We start from the raw sequence: 24,009 nt of genomic DNA, 5'->3' as shown, positions 1-24,009 counted from the left end.
GCTTGGTTCTTAGCCCATGTCAGCTGGTTTATCCCTCCTTAGACTTTCCCCTGTGTTAGTGAGAGCCAATTCATAAATCCTGGCTTCGTTATAAAGATAACAAAGAGGGAGAATAATAAATCTGGCCTCCTGCGTGTGCCAGTTCTGAAGCCGCCTCTCCCCTTCGAGCTAGCGTACCCTAAGCGAGCAGTGCAGGAAGCACCTTGTTTGTTTGGGGATTAACTTCCCCAGTTTACTAATTGTTCTTTAATCATATCAGCCTACTGTAGAGACAGCACCCAGCATCTCCAGCATGAACTCAGAGCCTTCCAGTGCAGAAAGCCATTCAACTAGCAGGCCAAGCAGCTGCAAATGCCAGGAGCAAGCGGCTGCACTCCATCCTGCTGTCCCTCCTTGCAGAGAGCCCTTCTTGTTTACTAGTATTCCAGCTGTTGGCTCGGGGCAGGGTGGAGAGGGGGAAGGGAGAAGGAGTTATATCTGGGAGTGAATAACAAGCCAGCCCTGTTCTTATTCACAAACCTCAGTCCAATCAGTCATCTGTTTGTCCTGGTCTCCTGCCAGCTATTGTGTTGATTCCCACACCCACTTTCCCTAACCCTGAGTCCCTGCCTTAGTGATTTTCTCTCTTCACCGCTCCCCTTCCCAGTCCCCTCCTCCCCCTTCCTCAGATGGGATCAGACATGTTCTAGAAAAGATTTATGAAGGGGAAAACAAAATATGACTCATTCAATGTGGAGCGGACTTCACCAAGGGCCCAAGCAGACCTACCTCAGAGCCTCAATGCTCCCCTGCCATTTGCGGGACAGTGCGCTGGAATGACCTGCAATGTAACGAACTCCTCTGCATGGCAAAGAGCCGCTCTGGACAATATGCTGGTCTCCTGCCATGCAGAGGAGTTTTGGAAGCTCGGAAGGGGGTTGTGTTTTATTCATTCATATTGTCCAGGAGCGCCAGCCAAATCCCGTCCGGCATTTGCAGAAGGCGTCTCAGGTGTCGCAGTGGGTTACGGCTCCATAAATGGGCTATGACAGCATCCTCCTCTCTTTTTTCAGTAGAATTATCATTAAACAGTAAGTTCTTCGGGCTGGGAACTTTTTCTTTGCCGGATGTTTGTACAGCACCTAGCACCATCAGGTCCTGATTCCTGTATTGCCGTCACACCCGAAAGGCCCAATTGAGATCAGGGACGCATGGTGGTCGGTGCTGCACAAACAGCTGGAAGGGAAGACGGTACCTGCTCTGGAAAGTTAGCAGTCAAAAGAGCCAAGACAGACTAAGAAATCATTTTTATCCCCATTCTACTGATGGGGAAATGAGGCACAAGGAGATTTAGGGCCAGACTTTGAGAGGAGCTCAGGGACAGTGTTTCAAGGGCTCAGCACCCCCCATTTCAAAGGAGCTCAGTTCCCATTTAAGTACCTAAACAAGGGCCCAGTGTCCCAAAGTGCTCAGCAGCCAGCGACTCCTGTTCTGACACTGGTGGTCAGATTTTCAAGAGAGCCCAGCACCCAACAGGCTGAGCTTTATGGAAAATCGGGCCCTACGTGACTTCAACCAAGAATTGAACTTAGATCTCCCGAGTCCAACACCAATGCCTAAATAATAAGACACCCCCAGACTTTCCTTGACTGGGGTCCCCGGATAGTCCATACAAACGGTAACTTATTGAGCTGGTGTCCCTTTGGGGTTTATATGCCCCGGAACAACATCACCGGTTTCCTCCAGCCCCTCTCCTCCACAGTCTGAGCGGCATGGAGGGTGGGAATTTGTAGCTCTCCCCTTACAAGCCACAGACCACATCCTCGGGAGGAAAAAAGGACGTTAAGCTCAAATGGTGTCATTAAGAAATATTAATGCTCTCATAAAAAGGTATTTAATAAACATGGCAGCACATCAGCGTCCATTAGCTCAGCCCATGCTAGGGATCCACCGAGGCTGTGCGGCAGTACGTGGAACACCATGGGCAGTTACAGCTCAGCGGCCTCCAAGCACACGGCATGTAGCCAGAGCTATTAAACTAACATTGTCACATCCCGGGTGGCCTTGCTGCCCCAGAGCCCCGCATCTCCGTTCAGCCCGGCGCCTCCGCCTCTCTCGCGCTCTCAGCTGTTCCAGCCGGCGCTGGGAAAATAGGTCTCTCCGAAGCTCTGTGCAACGGTGATAGCCCAGCCCCTGGGGGGGCCTGCTCATCGCAGATTGTTACAGAGATTTTACAAAGCAGCTGGGGCCGCACTAGACACCCCCCGACTCCGGGGGAGTTTGGAGCCCGACGGGAACGTGCTGCCGGGCTGTGCCTGAGAGATGGCCAAAGGACCCAGGAGTGCCTAAACCGATGGGATTTAGGCTCCTAAATCCCCGAGACTCTTCTTAAAATTGTGCCCCCTGGCTCAGTTAAGTCTCCAGACTTCAGCCAAAGTAACCGCACTGAGAACAAGCAGCCGCTGGGGAGTAACCCTGGCTCGGGGCATGCGTGCTTAGCCCTGTACCTTAGCCCTTGTTGAACCTGCAGATGAAACCACCTGGGTCAGCGGAGTTCGAGCAGGGATTCCATAACCAGGGTAACTTTTGTCTCCTGAGGGCCACATCAAAGACTAACCCCTCCCTACCAGCTCTCCCCTCGTGCTCCCAGCCACAGATATGTACACACATGCATACTCCAGCACACCCAGTGACAGCCTGTAGCATGATTTATAATACCATCCGGAGAGAGGTCTGGGGAAGGCAGTCCCCACAGAGGCTGCTCAGAGAAACACACTCGGGCTCTGCTGGCAGCAGACACGGTAGATTGTACAGCAGACGTGGTTTCACAAAGGTTGGGCGGTGGAGGCCCCGAGGAAGTGGAGCAAAGTTGAGTTGTGTCTACCCAGTTTGCAGGCCACTCTCCGGAGAGCAGATTCATGTCTCAGAGGACCTCGTAGGGATGGCAGTGGAGAAGACCTGGGGCCAATTTGCCAACAAAATCCCCAGCAGGACTGATTCTGTCTTGCCCCTGGTGCAGCAGGAGCTCAGGGTTCAATCCATGCTCAGTATTAGTGGTGAGATGAACTCTGAGGCCTTTGAAGCATGGTGAACCTCTAGGACTGCCTTGGGGATTTCCAAAACTACTGCGAGTTCAGGAACCTCGGTGTCCCTGTAGCGTAAATCCATGAGGTCACTGGGTTTTGTTTTTTCCAAAAGGCTGCTGAACTGAGAACTAACAGGTGCCACCCCAGCTAATGGGGAGCCTGTTCTATTTACAAAGGGCAGAGGAACTTCCCCGAACGCTCTCCTGTGACAAAGCCCAGCTGGCACAGGTGGGGACCCTGCATATAGTTTTTATTTTGTCCTCATAGTTTCCTTCTCCTCCTCTCCGCTGCCTAATCTAACAATCGCCTTGGATTATTTTAGCACTTTCCTTCTCTGCTCCTTTCCCACTGATTGCCCCACTGCAGCAGGGAGATGCATCCACATGCCAACGCTCAAAGGATTGAGGCAGGCGTGACCAAGACTCCGTCATTCCTTAACCCCTCAACCCCAGCTGGGACCATTACTTTGCACTGGGCGGGGGGGGCTATCGATGAGAGCCCCTGTATTTGTGGGCAAAGAGGTGCGCTCCTGGGGACTGAAGGAGACCAGCCGTTACTTAGCATGGTACTTTTCTCTAGTGTAGACAAGGCCAGAGTCCCACTCAGGTGGGACATAAACCGACTAACATTTGAGCCTGTCAAACATTCAAAGCCACAATGCTGGCATGGGCAAAGTGGCACATCCCCACTCGGTATCTCCGGAGTCACTGTGCGTCAGCGTGATTCCATTGGTACAAGTGAAGTTACGGCGGGGCGGGGAGGGTTTCCTCCTCTGATGAGACGAGCTCTTTGATCGAGGTCACAAGAAAATGAATGAGCTGAGAGGTAAAGGAAGCACTTTGATTTGGATGTCCCCATTAGGTAACTAGACTTCATGGAGTTATAAAGCAGATGGGGGTGGTGGATGACCGAACAGTAGCTGGCAATCCCAATAGCAGTGTCAGGGCCAGCTCTAGACAGCGCTAGCCTCCTAGGCAAATAATGTTCTTCATTCCCTTCCCTCCAGAATTCTCAAAGTGGGACCTCCGTGTTTGTCCTTCCCTCTGCTCCCCCATTAACTCTTCCCTTTCGCCAGACCACCTGCATCTCCCTCTTCCAAACTGCCTCATCTCTCTCCTCTCCTTCTCAATTTCGGCATCTGTCTCTGGCTTCCACTCTCCCTGGCAGTGCTGGGTAATTTGTCCTTCATATGGATCTGTCCTCAGGTTAGGAGACCAGCTTTTGCACACCTGGCCTATTATCATCAACCTCTGTTTGCAGATGGGCAGACGGAGGCCCAGAGCTATGAAGTCACTGGCTCCCATAGATCATTCACAATAGAACTCAGAGGCTGGACTCTTCTGTTCCACCACGAGACACCTCTTCCTCCTCCCCAGAGAGCAGGCCGAGTTCTCTGTTGTGCTGCACCACGTGTAGTCCCTGGCAGTGGGTCGGTGAAAAGTGCCTCAGTGCAATAAACAGCAGCCCTTGACAAGGTGTAAATAGAAAGATAAGGAGCAGGGCAGGGGGGTATCAAGCCGAAGCTGTCTAGTTAATTTTGCTGGGCTCATTTCCATTCAGGAGCACTCCACGCACTGGAGGCATAGCGCTAAACCAACACCTCGAAGCATGAATCTCTGCAGGATGCCACCGTACCCCCAGGGAACAGCTGGTGCCCTTTAGTCAATTACCTTTTGTTAACTGAAAACATCAATGGATTCCCACTGCATTCAGGCAGTGCTGCCTTTGGAGCACGGAGCACCTTCCTCCCCAGCGAATGACAACTGACAGCTCTCACGCTGCAGCCTTCGACCAGCCGCAGCTTCGCTCCGTGCCAAAGTGAGAAGGAGGCACCTGGAACTTCTTTCCAAGTTAGGAACAGGTGGGAAGCCAGACTCCCACCTCCGCCTGCCCTGCATGGGGGAGAAAGTGATTGATTCTTCCCAGCAAATGGGAAGAGGTGGGTGAAGAGATTAACTCATCTCTCCTGCACTTGTAGAAATGTGCTGCTGACCCTGCGCTCCGGTGGGGTCAGAAGGAGCTGGCAACCCGGCCCTCGCAGATTCCAGAGTGGGCAGGCAGTTTGCAGTCTGTAATTGAAGTACAAGAAAGCTGCCTATGTCATTGCTGGGCCCCATTCATCTAATGGAGCGGAGGTGGCTGGGGACTGCCGTCCTCCTGGGGCTGAAAAGCCTGGAGCTGGCCTTCTTGACGTCCTCCAAAAGCACGCAGGTGTCCCACTGAGGAATCCAGCCAGGCAGCCCAGCTAATAAAAGCTGCCCAGGGCAATTGGGACTGGGTTTGACCCCAGGGGCAGATATGACTCCCCAAAGACTTCAGGCAGGCTCTCCCCACAAACAGAGCAGTGCTGCTCGTTTCCATGAGGATAGGCAGCCAATGAATCAGCAGCCCAGAATGCCTTGGAGGTGCCAGGAGCAGCATCCTTTACTCCACGCTGGCATGAGAGGCCCCCAGGCCAGATTCTGCCCCCCATCACACTGCTGCAAACCCAGAGCAACTCTGAGAATTCACGCCGATTGGACGCTGGCGTGACGAAGAGCAGAATTTGCTCCTCTGCTTTTAAATCTTGCCTTCTCTCTGCCTCTTTTATAACAAACAGCTATTGTAAAGTGCTCTTCCCCACACCGCTAGCCCCAGCCCCACCGGGCTTTTCCTCTTCTCCCTTCTCAATCGGAGTCTGATCCTCAGATCCAGGGTACGCCAGGATGTGGCCAGATTCCACCGCACCTGGGATCCTGCACTGGCCAGGCAGCCCATATTGTCCTTATTTTACAGAGAAGGAGGAGGCTGGCCTGGATTCACACAACAAGCTGTGGCAGATGCAGGAGCAGAACGCTGCTCCCCTCACTCCCAGTCCCATGTGCTGCAATCAAAAGACCAACCCTCTTCCGAAACATAAATGGCTTCAATTCCTGGCATAGAAGACACCACGCTAACGGTGGCTGGAGGGTGTCCCAGCTCTGAACTGGGCGGGGCCGCATTCTGAGTGTGGTCCTAGAACCAGTTTCAACTCGAAAAGTATCCCATTATAGACCCTCAGCCACTAACATCTGTTCGTTCAGTGTCATGCTGCTGCTCCGGCCCTTAAGAAATCGCTGCCGAGGTGGGACCCTCACTCTCAGGGTCCCAGCCCCAGGCGACTGCCACCAACGACCGCTTTCCCTGCTTTGCCTTCGGGCAAAGCACCACAGGTATCTTGTGTCCTGACTCTGTGCCTAGCTCCAGGTGGCCTCACCTGAGCAGTCTGCTGAGTCAGAGAGGCTTGGTCTTTCCTGAAGTCGGCCATAGTTCACTTAAATCGAGCATCAGAGTTTTTAATGGCAGATCAGAGCATTAAAAAAAAATCAGAATTTCCATGGAATGCTCAGCACAGTCCTTTAAATCCCCACCACCACGTTCTTGCGTGGGTTTGGAAGAGAGGCTGAGATAAGAGTTATCCAAGAAGTGAAATTCATCCCAAAGAAACTGAGGCCGGGGGAACACTCCTGCCATCCAAGAATATTTGAGCATTGTTCTGGCGAGATAAACTGCTCCGCGCATTGGCAGACTGCGGCATGCAGAACTCCCCTCACACCTTCACGCGGGACCCATCGCTTCTTTCTTTTGATGGGCAAGTAAAATATTAGGCCAAGATTTTCAAAAGCGATGGGTGATTTTCGGTGCTTCAGGGTTTGTTTGGGGGGAAGGGAACTTGACACACCCCCAAGGGGCAGTATTCAGTTCTGAGCACCCACTCTCTGAAAACCAGGCCCCTTCCATCGCTCGTCACTTTTGAAAATCTTAGTCATTAGTATCTTTATCATGAGCGTGATGGAAAGGGAGGGTGAGGAAATTCTGTGCTGTGGCTGGTAAAATTTCATTGGGCTCTGCAAAGCTAATGCACAGAAACTGAGAGGATGTTTGCATTACAATGAACTTTACTATGCAACATGAATCTTGGTCGATTCTTATCACCAAGTGACTCAATGAAGATATGGCTTCTATTATTCTTGGAAAGGGTGACGCTTGATCCAGCAATTCTGGGAGTCAGATGCATTCTATCTGATGCTCCTTTAATTGCTAATTAATTACTGCTAGGGCAGGTCAAGACTAAGGTGCATGGGCAGAGCTGGGTGCCTGTGGGCAGGCAGGTCTGGAATAACGGGGGCTGTTCCGGATGAGCATTCACACACATTGGCAGGGTAGGAGGGATAGGACTAGAATAGCAGTGGGTATTACGGTTCCAGACTGGGGTGCACTGGCAGCGTTGAGTGGGGGACTAGTCGGGGGTGCTGCAGGTCAGGAGTGAGGTGCATTGGCAGACCTGTCGAGGGATGTTTGCACGGCATTGGCTTGTGCTATGCTTGGCTCTCCCCATCTGTTAGTGCTGTTTGTTGATTTGCAGCATGTGAGTTCTGCCCGACTGTATTTTGGTCTCAACAAAACCTTATTAGAATTCTCCATAAGTGCTGCAGCAGGAGGAGGTGAGAGAGAGACTGTGATGGGGTGGTAAAGTCCAGGCGAGCTAGGGCATTGAATTGCGCCATAACTAAATTGTCCTAGGCTCTCTCACAAGGTTTGAGAAATGCTCATTCTTGACTGTCCCCGGATATATCCGCAGGCATTGCACCGGATGCACAAAGGCTTGCATCATAGATTTCCTTTTCAGGTACCTGGGACCTGCCTACATCCCCTAACCATGCTAAAGCTTTGGACAAGGCTTTTGCAAAGGCCACGAACATGGTATAGATCCATTCTAGTCTACAAATGAGAACAGCATGGTATAGGCTGGTTCCCTGACATTCCTGGTGGAGAGTGTAATGCACATATTGCCTTAGGGAATCAAAGAGTGAGTAAGCGACAGAGAGAAATTCTCTGGATCCATCAGGGGAAGAAAATCAAAGAGCCTTCGGCTGGGAATTGCTTTGGGAAGCTCCGAAGCTTTTGGTGAATCTGCATCTATTCATAATTCACTCATTGTGGGCTGATTAGAATACAGCAGGCCAGATTCTCAGATGGTGTAAATCAGCATGGCCTCATTGTCTTCAATAGGCCAGACTCTCAGATGGTGTAAATTGGCAGGGCTTCATTGACTTAAATGGAAGCATGACAGTTTACACCAGCTGAGGATCTGTGTCAGCAGCTGTAAATTGCACCTGTCAGGTTTTGTAGGCATCTCTGATTCCTCACCTTCGTTCCCTACACTCCAGCCTATGTGCTTTCCAAAGACACTGTGACCTTCCTGCCATCACAGGGATATTAATTAACTTCTGCCTGAATATCTGTGCACAGGATGGTGTCAGGGCTTTTAGAGAGAGCTTTTGTAGCCTTCCCAGCACCCTGTGGCCCAGATAACAGGTCCAATATGATCCGTCTGACAGGCCCTGTGTGCTGGCTTCAAGAGCACAGTGACAACACAGCCTGCGATTCAGGGGAACTCTACAGTGCATTGGCTGCCGGGCACAAAGTCACTGACACTTTTAAAATATAAATTAACAAGCAAAATATAGGCCCTGGCACATTCTCTCCCCGCCCTTCCCCTGCTTACCCAGGGAAAGGAATGACATCTGTCAGGAGAGGTTTGGAGAAGGTGAAGATGAAGGAAACAAACTCAGTTCAGGAAACTTTCTAGCTAAACTCAAGCGAGGCAATGTCCGGGGGGTGCTCTGTGCTGAGAGGCAGCGCCGCGAGGGAGGCTGCAGCGGGCTGTACTGTGCTAACATTAAACACCTGGGGGCAGGTTCCCCAAGGTACCAATGGCACTTACTGACTTTCAGTGGGAGCTGGGCACCTAACTGCCCCTTGTGCCTTTGAGACCCTCCCCCTGGATGGGTAAGTCTGACAGTGGCTACGCATGTAGTGAGCTGGGGCCCCGCTTCCTGTCTCAAAACTTGCTTCCTTTATGGTCATCCCCACCCCAATCCCCACCTTCTGGCTCATCCACCTGCTGTCTCTCGTCAGAACCTAGACTGTGAGCTCTGTGGGGCAGGGACTGTCTTTTTACTGCCTGTCTGTACAGCACCTAGTGCAGTGGGGTCCTGATCCTAGGCCCCTCTACAACGCAAATAATTAGGTCCAGTGAGCAACTGCGTATTCTGGTGTCCTGTGCGTTAACCGAATCCTTTCTGTCATTGCAGGGCACAGACCTGAGGGCTGGAAAACTGAAAGGCCACGTGCTAACAGGTAAGCTGGGGCTGCACCAACCCAACCAGTCTGACTGTCCCAAGACCTCTGGCGCATGTTATTCAACTTGTATCGGCACGGTGTGCAAAGGGATGGCCTAGGGTCACTGTCTTCCACTGCCATTGGGAGAGCTGGGCACCAGTTCATTTGTGACCTCTCTCTTCCTGGGTCTGAGGAGATGGGGAGGGCAGACAGCTCAGCACCTGGGGCACATGCTTGGTTTTGCTTAACCAGGGAAACTTCTGGCCCATTAAGGAGCAATCTTGATGGGTCCAAAGAGAATTCTGTGAGGGAGGCAGCTGCCTGGAGGCTGGGAGGATGAAAGCCAGGAGGTGCACATGTCGGAAATGCAGGGGTCCTTAGAGCTTTGCAGGGATGTAGAGACCCCAAATTGGTAGAAGCAGGGACCGCCCCCCGTCCCCGCTCCCCCACCAGATGTTCAAACAAAATCTCTCCATTCTCAGGGCAGGCTCTGATGTGCTTGCCCACCGTCCAAACACATCCACTCATTCCACACATGGACCCTTTGACTGCAGTTGATTACTCATGTTAGGGGTTGATACTGCCGCCTATCACCACAGTACCTGGGTGCCATACTAAGGCACTCACCAACCGGAGTAAGAGCATCAGGATCTGGGCCCCAATCATGAGTCTATCAACACGGATGGTGTCAGATCAGAACAGCGGGTAGCCGTGGCCTTTGCAGATCCCCCGCTTCGGAATTTCGGAATCACATTCCATTTCAAGGTGAAAAGAGATTTGCAAAGAACATTTAAAATAACCTCCCTGCACGCACATTTTGATTTGCATTCAGTAAACACATGGAAAGATGTAAATAGCGAGGGATTCCCCCAGCTGCAGGCTTTCAGAGCACCAACAGCCTTGGCCTCGCACCGGAAATGCAGCGAGGAGGAACTGTTTCACATTCTAACCAGACAACAAGTTTCTCTTTGATATCGATCTCTTGTTTAGCTGATACAGGAAAATGAGGAGGTGTTTAAAGCATTGCAAACTTTTTCAACCCCAGAGCAAGCCAGCTGAAGCACCCCCCACCATTCTCCACCTCCTCCCCCGCCCGGCTTCTTAGATTATTCACTGTAGGTGGAATGTCCCCAAATCTCTCTCTCTCTTAATTTGTGCCTGAGCTACAAATGGTGCAAACTAACAAGCAGCTATAACTAGCCCCCTGATTCGTCTCTCCGATGAGACCTTCACTGCCAGCCTCTTGCTTGCATGACATGGACAAATAATGGCTTGCTTTTCGGAGGCCTTGTACATGCCCAGCTCCTGCTGGAATCCGTGGGAACTTCTCGGTGCTCAGCCCATCTGGAAAGCCAGGCCCTTGTTCTCCTTTCTGAGCTCCCTGCATTGTTACACCAGCTGTTGTCTCAGCTGGCTAGTTGCCCCCACCCCGCCCCCACCCCGGCAGCTGTACAGTGAATTCCGGGATACGTTTCCCTGTATCTGGGTGTGTTGACGCTGCAATTAGACACCCATGGCTGGCCCGGGCCAGCTGACTCAGGCTCAGATTCAGGGGCTGTTTCATTGCAGTGTAGATGTTTGGCTTCGGGCTGCAGCCCAGGCTCTAGGACCTTGTGAGGTGGGAGGATCCCAGAGCTCAGGCTGCAGGCCCAGCCTGACTATACATTATGGCAGCTAAACAGCCCCGCAGCTCGAGCCCTCACGCCTGAGTCAGCCGGCACGGGCCAGCCACGAGTGTCTAATTGCAGGGGAGACATACCCTCAGCGTACGCTCTCTGGGTCAGCCCAGTACAGTGGGGCCCTGATTCATGATTGGGGTTCACAGTGGCTACCACAATACCACTACATCATAATAATACTAATAATACATACTAATAATACTAATAATAATACATAATAACATCATAATAATTACCCAAAGCCCTTTGGATCATGCCCCTGGCGCGTAAAGTGCTGTAGGCTCCTTTGGGGTGAGACTGCTAGAGAAATGTAAAAGGCTGTGGCCCAAATCCCCAGGGTGATGACCTCAATAATACCTTCAACCTGAGGAAGGATTGAGTCAAGACCTTGGGGCTTGGCCCTGTGTTGTTATTTTGATGCATGTAGGATTTGATTGTGGTGCACAGCCACACCAGGCTGGGGGTGGGAATGGAGGCGTAATGCCCCAGATGGAGCTCCTGGGGGCATGGACACTGCACAGTGTTAGAGAGGAGGCAAAGCTCTCCCGACCCATGTGGAGGGAGAAACAGGGCCATGAACACATCCTCACCACCCTGATTGTGGGGCATAGTACTAACTAAGCCTTCCGTTGTGCTCAGCCCCTGGGGAGTGGCACAAACTGGGGAAGCTCCTTCCACGCCTCTGCAGGAGCTGATCACAGTCCAGAAACTGGTACCTCCATTTCCAAACACAAAGCAGTGCAGCCTGCCGAACCAGGAGGGAATCCCTGCCCCTTTGCCAGAAGCTGGAGTGCACCCCTCCGACTGCCTACCAGCTGGTGGGGAGAGGAAGCTGCCTCTGGACAGCATGGCTGGGAAGCTCCCTCCCACTTCAAGACAAAAGGACAAGCCACGACCTGGAGTCCCGGCCCCAGTAACGTAGCTGGCTGCTCACTGTACATTTAGGAACAATGTGGACAAATTGGAGAGAGTCCAGAGGCGAGCAACAAAAATGATCAAAGGGCTAGAAAACATGACCAATGAGGGAAAGTTAAAAAACCTGGGCATGTTTAGTCTTGAGAAAAGAAAGCTGAGGAGGGACCTGATAACAGTCTTCCAATATGTTAAGGGCTGCTATAAGGAGGTTGGTGATTGATTGTGCTCCATGTCTGCTGAAGGTAGAACAAGAAGTAATGGGCTTAATCTGCCCCAAGGGAGAGTTATGTCAGATAGTAGGTTAGTAAAACTCTGGAATAGGCTTCCAAGAGAGGTTGTGGAATCCCTGTCATTGGAGGTTTTAAGACAGGTTGGACAAACCCCTGTCAGGGATGGTTTAGGTTTACTTGGTCCTGGCTTAGTGCAGGAGGCTGGATTCGATGGCTTCTTGAGGTCCCTTCCAACCCAACATTTCTATCACAGAATCATAGAATATCAGGGTTGGAAGGGACCTCAGGAAGTCATCTAGTTCAACCCCCTGCTCAAAGCAGGACCAATCCCCAACTAAATCATCCCAGCCAGGGCTTTGTCAAGCCTGACCTTAAAAACTTCTAAGGAAGGAGATTCCATCACCTCCCTAGGTAACGCATTCCAATGCTTCACCACCCTCCTAGTGAAAAAGTTTTTCCTAATATCCATCCTAAACTTCCCACACTGCAACTTGAGAAAAGCTGGATGAGCACAAGTCCATGGGGCCGGATCCGCTGCATCTGAGAGTGCTAAAGGAGTTGGCGGATGTGATTGCAGAGCCATTGGCCATTATCTTTGAAAACTCATGGCGATCGGGGAAAGTTCCGGATGACTGGAAAAAGGTTAATGTGGTGCCCATCTTTAAAAAAGGGAAGAAGGAGGATCCTGGGAACTACAGGCCAGTTGGCCTCACCTCAGTCCCTGGAAAAATCATGGAGCAGGTCCTCAAGGAATCAATTCTGAAGCACTTAGAGGAGAGGAAAGTGATCAGGAACAGTCAGCATGGATTCATCAAGGGCAAGTCATGCCTGACTAATCTAATTGCCTTCTATGACAAGATAACTGACTCTGTGGATGAGGGGAAAGTGGTGGATGTGTTATTCTTTGACTTTAGCAAAGCTTTTGACACGGTCTCCCACAGTATTCTTTCCAGCAAGTTAAAGAAGTATGGGCTGGATGAATGGACTATAAGGTGGATAGAAAGCTGGCTAGATTGTCGGGCTCAACGGGTAGTGATCAATGGCTCCGTGTCCAGTTGGCAGCTGGTATCAAGTGGAGTGCCCCAAGAGTCGGTCCTCGGGCCGGTTTTGTTCAATATCTTCATAAATGATCTGGAGGATGGCGTGGACTGTACTCTCAGCAAGTTTGCAGATGACACTAAACTGGGAGGAGAGGTAGATACGCTGGAGGGTAGGGATAGGATACAGAGGGCCCTAGACAAATTGGAGGATTGGACCAAAAGAAATCTGATGAGGTTCAACAAGGACAAGTGCAGAGTCCTGCACTTAGGACAGAAGAATCCCATGCACCACTACAGACTAGGGACCGAATGACTCGGCAGCAGTTCTGCAGAAAAGGACCTAGGGATTACAGTGGACGAGAAGCTGGGTATGAGTCAACAGTGTGCCCTTGTTGCCAAGAAGGCCAAGGGCATTTTGGGATGTATAGGTACGGCATTGCCAGCAGATCGAAGGACGTGATCGTTCCCCTCTATTCGACATTGGTGAGGCCTCATCTGGAGTACCGTGTCCAGTTTGGGGCCCCACGCTACAAGAAGGATGTGAAAGAATTGGAAAACGTCCAGCGGAGGGCAACAAAAATGATTAGGGGACTGGAATACATGACTTATGAGGAGAGGCTGAGGGAACTGGGATTGTTTAGTCTGCGGAAGAGAAGAATGAGGGGGGATTTGATAGCTGCTTTCAACTACCAGAAAGGGGGTTCCACAGAGGATGGATCTAGACTGTTCTCAGTGGTAGCTGATGACAGAACAAGGAGTAATGGTCTCAAGTTGCAGTGAGGGAGGTTTAGGTTGGATATTAGGAAAAACTTTTTCACTAGGAGGGTGGTGAAACACTGGAATGCGTTTCCACCATAGGGAGGTGGTGGAATCTCCTTCCTTAGAAGTTTTTAAGGTCAGGCTTGACAAAGCCCTGGCTGGGATGATTTAGTTGGGGATTGGTCCTGCTTTGAGCAGGGGGTTGGACTAGATGACCTCCTGAGGTCCCTTCCAACCCTGATATTCTATGATTCTATGAGACCATTACTCTATGATTCTAAGTAGCAGATATCTCTTCCACCTGGCAAGTCACATCATGCCCCTAATGTAAATGTAGAGGAGCACAGATGTATCTAAGGAGCAGGTTGGATTCTACAAGGGTGGTGGGAGTAGAACACATGGGGCCTGCTTTTCTTTGTACCTTGTGTAGCCATTTACACCAGCATAAACTACAGCATGGGTGTAAGTCACCACCAATCTGATTTAGTAACACTACACCAACAACTGCCTAAGGGGCAGGACAGCAGAGAAGACAAGCCATGGCCTTTCCATGAGTGAGATTTCTCTCTGGCTGCTGTCTGAACAACAAGTCCTTTAAAATCAATTATGCTTAATAGTTTATTTTAAAGCCCCAGTATTTCCCATCCCTGCAACCAATTCCATACCTTGCATTGCTCTTTTGGGAGTTAAGATCATAAGGAAATGACAGTCCGCCACACACAGGCTGGGAGATGCAAAGACACTTTATTACACACCTGGACAGCAGCAGAAAAATGTTTAACAGTAAACTGGCTGAAATAGAACTTATCCAGAGGAGCAAATGGTGTTAAAACCCAGTCAGTGGAAGAAATCCCAGCCCACTTAAAGCAAATCCAGGAGCTGTTTGGAAGAAGGTGGGCCCCAGTGGTTTCGTTATAGGCAGATGGTATATGGGAACAAGGACTTGCAATGCAAAATGGGCCACATTCAACCCTGGGGTAGCTTGATTAATTCGAATGATGTTACAGCAGGCAGGGATTTGGCCCAAAAAGTCTCTGGTTAAAGGGATATTGTCTAGTAGCTTAGGAGCAGTTTTAAAAAGAGATTTTCCAAAAAACTGCTGTGGATAGCAGTGTGTTTTATTATTTCTTTCGAAAATACCATTACCGGCTTTTCTTATTTCAACCTTCCACTGAGGTATTGGGAACCCCAACCTGGCAGCTGCTGGCTAGTGCAGCAAGGACCAGAGAGTGAAGGTAACTAGAAAGGCAAGGTCAGATTTTCAGCAGCCAACTGCTCCCCTTGTGACATTTCCAGCCAGACTGTCCAAAGTGCTCAGCACCCAACATCCTGAGCTCTTGTGAAAATCCGACCTTGACGGTGGGCGCTGAAAACCCTGGCCATGAAGGGTGCTGCCTTGCAAAGCAGGAGTAAGTCAATGCCACTGTGCCTCATAGCCAGAGTTTGCAGAGTCAGGCCCAAAGTTAAACTGATTGGGTTTGTCTCACTCCTCAAGCAGAGCAAAATGCAGTAAGCGATTTAGCAGCATCAACAGTGGTGAGAAGTAAAGGAGATCCTTTGTTTTTAATTTCTTCTTATGCTCTGAGGAGATGGCAATTATGGCTTTCTCTTGCTCAGATGGCTTAATTTGATCAGGTCCTGGAGGAATTTCCACCTTTCGTCCCTTCGCGTCACATCCTCCTTTCTTGAAACAAATATGAAATGCCCCTTTTAGCCATTTTTAGAGTTTAACAGTTATGGAACATCTGCGCACATAATCGCTTTGCATGTCATTAGACTCCCTTTTGTGATGCGTGCTCCATACCTGCGGGTTTCCTGTAGTACAAAGGCCTGAGCTAGATCATTGGATCCAAGCCTCCCTGAATTCTGGGCAAGTTTGGACAGGGCTCCAGATCCAAAATTTACAGCTAAGACTCTTCTCTAGCAGGGAGATGAGATTTTTCCACCCAGGGTTATCAGGTTACAATTATATCACACTTCCTCCTCCCAAAACCACAACATGTTGCTTGAAGGTAAAGCTTGTCAGGAATTTTTTCCCGAATCAGTTTTTGGTCAAAAATGCCAATTCGTCAAAATTGAAACTTCATGAACCAGGTTCTGATTGGATGAATCTCCCAACTCGAAAAAAAAGTTGGAAAAAAGAATTTTTGAAACTGTTAAAACATCTTGCACTGACATTTTCAAAACAAAAAATTCAAATTTCTGATTTGAAATGACTTTGGTTCCAAATTGAAGCTAATTGAACTAAAAAAGGGGAATCAAAATCCAATCAAAACCAAACGTTTCAAAATTATCAAAGCAAAGTTCCCATTGACCCAAACCAGGAAAAAATGTTGGCACACAAATATTTTTGAGAGTTTATCTTTTTGCCCCGGTTTGAGATGGGGAGGTGGGGGGGAATTTGAACTTGAAATATTTGAGGGATGGGAAAACCATTTCCCACGCAGCTATACTAGAGGGAACATCGGCGACGACAATAAAAAGCTAGCCAAGTGTGCAGTGGTGTACATGGACACAGGGCGACGTTCCTGCCGGAGCCCAACTGAGCAATCAGCTAATGCCTTGACTTATGAGAACAGGGTGTGAGGCTGCTTCTCTTGCTGGAAAACTAGAATTCATGCCATTCAGTCTATGCAGCCCTTCAAAAAAGAACTAGATAAGTTCATGGAGGATAGGTCCATCAGTGGCTATTAGCCAGGATGGGCAGGGATGGTGTCCCTAGCCTCGGTTTGCCAGAAGCTGGGAATGGGCTACAGGGGATGGATCACTTGATGATGACCTGTTCTGTTCATTCCCTCTAGGGCACCTGGCATTGGCCACTGTCAGAGGACAGGATACTGGGCTTGATGGACCTTTGGTCTGACCCAGTATGGCCATTCCCCTGCTTTTTCAGGAGATGCTCTGCCTTGCTTAGCAAACAATCCCGCGCAGTACTAAGCATGGCCTACTGATTGGGAGAGTAGCATATTTTATTAAAAATACAAGCTAATATTTAACAACATGTGGGAGGGGCACCGGGGTAGTGCATAAATCACCATCATGTTAGGAGGAAACCTCGATTTTTTGTGTGGAACGGGATTTTATAAACTGGTGGGGAAATACCAAGCCCTAATAATGATGGTGGTGTTTTCATAGCCATCAGCTACTGGCCTGTCGGATGACCCAGCTCCTGCAGCTTGATTTCAAGAGAAGAAAGCATGCACAGTCCCCTAACTTGTCAGCTTTTCTCCCATCTTGGCTGGCCTTCTCTGATACCTTTAATCTGACTCGGCCTGTGGTTGTTAGTCATGTTTTGTGTTACAGTATTAACCAGGGACCCCATTGTGCTAGGCATTGTGTAAAGGCATAATAAGCGACAGTCTCTGCCCAAAGGAGCCTACAGTCTAAACAGACAAAAGTCCCCAATTTGACCATAAAACGTTCCTTTCCCTCTGAGGTTTGGTGCATGAGGATTTCAAAATGTTGGCAGCGTACCACCAATGAGGAACTGGTTTGTAGACCGAGAAACAATAACACTTTAATAAAAAGAACTCCCTGGCTAGGGATAACAATATAAAGCAGCCTGCTCCTTGCACTATCCTGCCTGTCTCTGTAGAACCAAAACCCTGCTCACTGCAGGAGAACCTGTAGAATACTCGGGTCCAACAAGGAAATAGCTGAAAAGAGTGAGAGTTAAGGTTTGCTGTGCAGAGAATAAGAGATTAGTATTTATCGGGGGCCATAGGGATGCCCAGCGTTCCACATTGTACAGATTCAAACATGGCCCCCGACCCCGGGAGTTTACAATCAAACGCAGGCAGGATGAGCTCAAACTAGATGATCACACTGGTCCCTTCTGGCCCTTGCAAATCTATGAGAGGATGGGGCAAGAGAGCAGGGGTGAAAAGCAGGATCACGGGACAGAAGGAGGCTGCTCTGGGGAGTAGTGGGCAGCATAGAAGAATATGTACAGCTGAGAGATGGGGATGGGGATGGAGAGCAGGTGGGGCTGGGAGCCGAAATGTGGGGTTAGGGCAAGACTGTGTGCAGGTGAGGAGCTTGAATGTGATGCCTTCAGGGGCAGGGGAAGGAGTTCGAGGGGATACAGGGAGGTCTGGGCAGAGGCAGTCTGGGCACTAGGCGCAGGCAGAGTGCTTTGGAGCTTTGAAGCTAGGGCGGGGACTGGAGAAGCAGGTGGGGTCGAATGGGAGGTTGTTTCAGTGGAGGGGAAACAAGAATGCGCTTGCAAGCAGGTGGCAAGGGGCCAGATGGGTGGAAGATAAGGGAACGGGAGGGGCTGGGAGAAGGAAGGCTGGAGGGGAGAGGATGGGGCGCAGGGGACACATACGATGTGTCCTGACAGGGAGACACCTGAGATTGCACTGCATTTCTTCAGCTCTCTTTGTAACGACATGCTCACCTGAAAACCCCAGCAGGGTGGTAACTGCCCTGCTCCCCTCTCTGTACTAACTCTGGGGCCAGGCCTCAAAGCGTTGCTTGGCTCATTGCTGTGGAGAAATAGAGTAGCCCCATCCTCTTCTCCAATATAAGAGCCATTTGATGTGTGCACCGCTGCGTTGGATCCCCTTGCACAGGCCTGCAGAGTCCATTTGCGCCGAGCGGCGCCAAGCGCTCGCCACTGTTAAGGAAAAGTTAGCACATGTGACTCCATTTTGGTTTGGGGCCCACCATTGTCTAAAAGCAAGCACATCATGCACCAGGAGGCGTGTTCCTTAGATACTGCATTCCTGTGAAAATCCTCCTCCTTGTCTCCAGCCTGCCTTGACTCCCAGTATCTGTTTTTTTGTCAGTCCCTAACTCCCTATCTCCTGGCCTTTGATGTGAGGCCTCCCATCCTAATAATAAAAGTTACTGATGCATGGCTTTAGGACCATGCTGTGTAATTAACATACTGGTTTAGCACGAGGAATGCACCAAGCAGGGATAGGTGGTAGATAAGAAAAGGATTTGTTTATTGGCTAAGGTTTCTGATGCACGAGGGCAACATGCTTTGCTAAAAAGTATATAACCTTTGTATAATCTGTATTCGGGGTCCCCTCCTGGCTAGCAGGGGGGCACCACACTCGAGCGTAATAAACTTGGTGTTTTTTGGGAACTCTGCAGTTGTGGACTTTGTTTATGTGCCTCAGCCTAGATTCGAACTGTGCGTGACCTATCAGGTATAATTCGTAGCATTTGTGTGCGTGTCCTACCAGGTGTAATTCGTAGCATTTGTCTGCATGTCCTACCAGGTATAATTCGCAGCAGTTGTCTGCGTGTCCTATCAGGTATAATTCGTAACACCTCCAAGGAGCTCCCTGAGCTCCTGGACAAGGCAGGGGGAAACAGCAGAAAGGGCTCGAAGCTGCAACCTGGGATAAATAGTGCAACAGCTCATGCAAAGCACGGGAATGGGGGGGGAACACAGTCCCTGGCTGGGAAGTTATTGGAAGCGAGGAGCAAAGAGGGTAATGGAGCGGGGGGAGATTTTTTCCCCTGAAAATGCCAGCTACAAATAAATTGTGCCATACGCACCTGGGGTATGTGACTATGGGGATGGAATTTGGGCCATGCACTAGCCTTATCCACTGCGTTTTCTGTCTCCAGACTACGGCCGCCCCACACCTCCATCCCAGAGCGGGTACCATCGCTACCAGTTTCGTCTGTACGAGCAGCCGGCTCACGAGGCCATATCCCTAAGTCCAGAGGAAGAGGCATCTTTGGGTAAGAGATGACCTGCCTTCTCTGTGTGCTGCTGAGCTTGTGGTATCTGTCTATCTCTCTGTTAGCACAGCTGACATCTGAAGGGAATGATCACTTCATCATCTGTCTGCACGTCTGTTATTTCACCATCTCCCAGCTCAGCGTGGTCAAGTTTTCAAGCTGGGAGGCATCTGAGGATCCCAATAGAAAATAACCCCCAGTAGAGGCATAGCTGGGTACTGCAGAACAGATAGGGACTCTTGGTACCAATCCGTATGGTGCCATCAACAGCAAAGCACCAGTGCTGGCTGGGTGGGGGCGGCAGCAGTTGCCCAGTAGGAAGACAAAAGGCGCTCGAGCAAGTTTGGGGGAAGGGCAAAAATTAGGGTCACTCCAAGTGGCAAAACCCCAACTTGCACTTACCGCATCCACTTCAGTGGAGTTGCTCCTCATTTACACCAGTAAGAGGGGAATCCCGCCCCCACGTAAAGCAAAAGACATTAGAGCTCATAGAGGCAGGAGAGAAACAGAAGATTCTGCGCTTGCCTGGATTCCTATTTGTACCGGCCCTAGACACCTGTTTTCTTGCTGTCCAGGTTTCTAACATGATTCCCCTGGTGAATGTGGATGGATACAACTAGGCTTGGCAGCATGTGATTTTTTAAAATAATTTCAGTGGCTAATATTGCTGTTCATTTGTAAGCATTTTTTTACTTTTATCTATTTAAATTTTCACAGTTGCCCAAAATTATGGGGGGAGGGCGACAGACAATAATTATTTAATGACAGAAGATGCTGAGCTTCAAAAACATGACACATTATCACCATTAAGATATAAATTGTCACCGTCACGTCAAAATATACAAAGTAAATGACCTTAAATCAACCTATAATACATTCTTAAGCAGCATTTTTCTGTCTTTGCCTATCTGTAAATATTCTCACCGATGGAAATATTTTTGTCAGTTTGGTTGTGCACAGTGAAATAGATGTCTACCCATATTTATCAATGAAAATCTAATCCTTCCAAGCCTAGATATGAGAGACCCCTTTTTATATCTGTGAAGTGTATCGTGTCCCTTCTTGGCCCTATAAACATCCAATTTAGACAACAGCAATGAGGTAGTTTGCATGCTGTGAAGCTGGGCGAATAACAGATGTTTTAGTTTGAGGGCAATTTCAAAAAGCCCCTAAAAAAAAAATAATTTGGGGTCAGACAAAAAATGGACATTTTTGGTGAAATCAAATAGTAAAAAAAAAAATTGGTTTGAGTCAAACCAAAGGAAACAACATATTGATTTTGTTTGACCCAAAATGTTGCGCTTAGATTTTGAGCATTTTAAAACGTATTCGAATTTTTTTAATAAAAATCTATGAAAATTTTGAAATGAAAAGTCATTTTGAACCCAAAAAATGTGACTGTTTCATTTAGAAAAATGTCAGAATGAAACTGGTTAGATTTTTTTCTGATTTTTCCCCTCAGGTTTCATTTCTAAACAAACAATTCAGTGAAACGTTTATGTCACCAGATATGCATTTTTCACTGAAAAAATTGTGTGCAAAACATTTTGCCCAGCTCTAACTCACCCTCCCATCTGGCAAAATTCAGTCATGGTATAAGTGAGTGCAACTCCAGTGATTTCAGTGAGCTGAATTAGATCCCCAGAGTAAGGGACAGAATTGATTGAGCAACCTTCTCCTCTGGTGTAACACCATTAACTTCAATCAATTTACAGCAGGGAAGAATTTGGCCTATCATATCACATTTCCCCTGCTCACAGGAAACATGCTTCTCCAAACACCATGATTTTGGTTCTGATCACTGTGCAGAGATGGGGGTGGGTGGGGTATGTGTTCAGTTTGAATATTGCCAGGTTCTGGACTAACCCCACAGACTCAATGAGTACCACCCCCCTGAATGTGCTGGGTCATGTATCCTATTGCTTGCTGCAATGTGTGTAGTTAAATAAGAGAACAACAATGTTAGATAATTAACCTGTGCTGGTGCACAGAAAAGGGCTGGCAAACTTTGTGGAGTCAGGAATCGTCTTTTTAAGAGAACAGGAGAGAAAATTTCATGTAATACTTTATTACTGTTTTATTTACTTAGCCCCCACAACATACTACAAACATAGCCCTGTCCAATCAGCTTGCGGTCTAGTTCTGGCACAGATGTTCTAGACACAAATAACACACCATGCAATGATACATGAGGTGGAGAAATTTTCCCAAGGTCATTGCTGGGATAATCCTCATTCCTGGTACTTCTGTGGTGGGTTGCATCCAAGGATCTCAAAGCACTTTGCAAAAAGTCACACTTTAGTCTCAAACCCACAGGCAGAAGCAGATGGGGAAACGGATGCACAGGGAGGTGGACCCCAGGGTCAGAGCAAGTCTGTCAGAGAGCCACTGAGAGAACCCAGGATTCCTGACTCCCAATGCCATGCCTTTGTCACCGGACCATCTTCCCTCCCATCCTCCTCTGTGGGTGAAGCATGTTTTGGGGATGAATTCATAGGGAGAGTGGGAGGTCACAAGAAGAGGGAGATGCAGGAAAACGCATGGGAATAGGAACACAAAAAGGAGGAAGGGAGCAGTTAGGAGGGCGTGAAGGGAGTGAGAGGGTCAGTGGAAATAACAGGAGGATCGGTGTAAATGGAGTAGGAGGAGAGCATGGCTGTAGACTCAACATGGTTCTTACCGAAGCTGCCAGGGTTCGAAACGTGAGGATCAATGAGGGAAGAAAAGCAGAGCTGACACAGGGAAGGAGCAGAGCGGAGGCAGGGCCAATTTGTGTGAAGAAATCCCACTGTGGATCAGGCATTTCCTTAGAAACCCTCCATGGATGGAGTGCATGCAGGATGAGGGGCTAGTAAAGCACTCTCATCTCCATACCTCCAAGATGCTGGGGGGCCGGGCAGCAGGTCATGAGAACTATAAAAACAGCCAGGACCATTATTATTATTTATTTCTATTGCCTCAGTGCCCTGGCCCTGGACATTGTGCTAGGCACTGTGCAAACACAGGACAAAGCCAGTTCCTGCCCCAAAGAGCTTACAATATCAGTATAAGACAAGAGAGAACAAATGGAGACAGACAGATACACGGGAAGTACAAGGAAACAATGAGACAATACTGGTCAGCGCGAGGAGCAGAGGTCTCATCCAGCGGCCTAACCATTGTTACATTTTTTGTAGAGGAGAGTTTTAAGAAGGGATTTAAATGAGGTCAGTGAAGTACCTTGGTAGATGTTTATGGAGGGAACAAAAGATAGCAGGGTGATGGACAGAAATCCTCTGAACCAACAGTCAAAGGGAGGATATGGCATGCTCTGGAAGAGGAGGGCTTTCTGTGTGGGGCAGACAGCAGCCCTAATAATGTGTGCATCCTATGATACCGGTATGTTCCCCCAATTCCTCCACCCCACCCTGGCCAGACTGGTTTGTCTCATACACCTGTTAGGGCTTCTCTTGTAGACTGTATGCTCTTTGGAGCAGGGCAGTGGAGTGGAGAAAGCCAATGCTGGAGCAGGGCTTTCCCCAAAGACTCATGTTTATGGTATGTTTGTACAGCACCTCACACAATGGGGCCTGACCTGATGTTTCTGCAGTGAGACAGATCCCAGAAAGATCCTAGTTCTACCTCGGGAGGCCCAGAGTCATGCAGGTGCCTTCGAAGGGGTCCCTAAAAGGAGCAGGGCTGGTGTATCTTTTGGGATGAGGCTCAAGGAGCCGCTGTTAAGAGCTGTAAAAAACCACCCAGCCGGCCAGCTCTAAATCACTTGGATAGCAGAATCCAAGGTGGGGAGAGGTCTCAATGGCTGTGAAATGCTGACAAATCCTTGCTGGCACGTCCCCAAGCTTAAGCAGTTTCATCAGTGACACCTCCGAGCTATTATGCATATCAGGTGGTGAGATAAACATCAGGAATAATGAGATTTGGCAATGGAGTTGCACAAACAGCCCTGAAATATTGCTCATAAAATCCCTGCCCCACCAGGCCAGGAATGTCCTCCTCATGGAGGGATGACCAGGGTCTCAAAGAAAACTACTGCATGATGAATTTTTCACAGGCAGGATATTAAGAGACAGGCGGAGGGACAGCTGCAGGGACACCCTGCAAGGTGGCCTCATCCACGGAGATATACGAGAAGCACTGGCAACAAACAACATCCACGTGCAGAGCCAGAGCCATGTCTGTCTCAGAAAGTTGTGCAAACAAGTGCCTTGCGAGCAATGAGAGAATAGGGATCAGGTGCATCTAGCAAATGATGCTGTGCTTCCCTGCCCTACCCATGCAATTAGTATTGTTATTATGTATTATTTGTGTTAGGCACCTAGGTGTCCCAGCTAGGGACCAGGATGCACTAGGCACTGTACAAACGCAGAACAAAAAGATGGGTGCTGCTCCCAATGAGTTTACATGGCATGAGCCTCTTCAGCCTCCTCGGGCCCTGGCTACAGGGGGGGAAGTTTACAAATCCTCCGCACCACGT

The 24,009-nt window shown here is 49.2% G+C and overlaps 1 protein-coding gene across 1 annotated transcript in view; it reads left to right on the top strand.

The window, feature by feature from the left end:
• Positions 1-24,009, top strand: part of PEBP4 (phosphatidylethanolamine binding protein 4) — a 209,383-nt gene that overhangs the window by 164,344 nt on the left and 21,030 nt on the right. Inside the window, exons 5-6 of the mRNA XM_048828990.2 lie at positions 9,182-9,227; positions 19,419-19,535. Of these exons, the coding sequence (XP_048684947.1) occupies positions 9,182-9,227; positions 19,419-19,535 (163 nt within the window). The remainder of the gene's footprint in view (positions 1-9,181; positions 9,228-19,418; positions 19,536-24,009) is intronic.

This window comes from Caretta caretta, chromosome 26 (genome assembly GCF_965140235.1).
Source record: "Caretta caretta isolate rCarCar2 chromosome 26, rCarCar1.hap1, whole genome shotgun sequence".
In the NCBI taxonomy this organism is placed as follows: domain Eukaryota; kingdom Metazoa; phylum Chordata; order Testudines; family Cheloniidae; genus Caretta; species Caretta caretta.
This window is presented reverse-complemented; position numbering and strand designations above follow the sequence as displayed.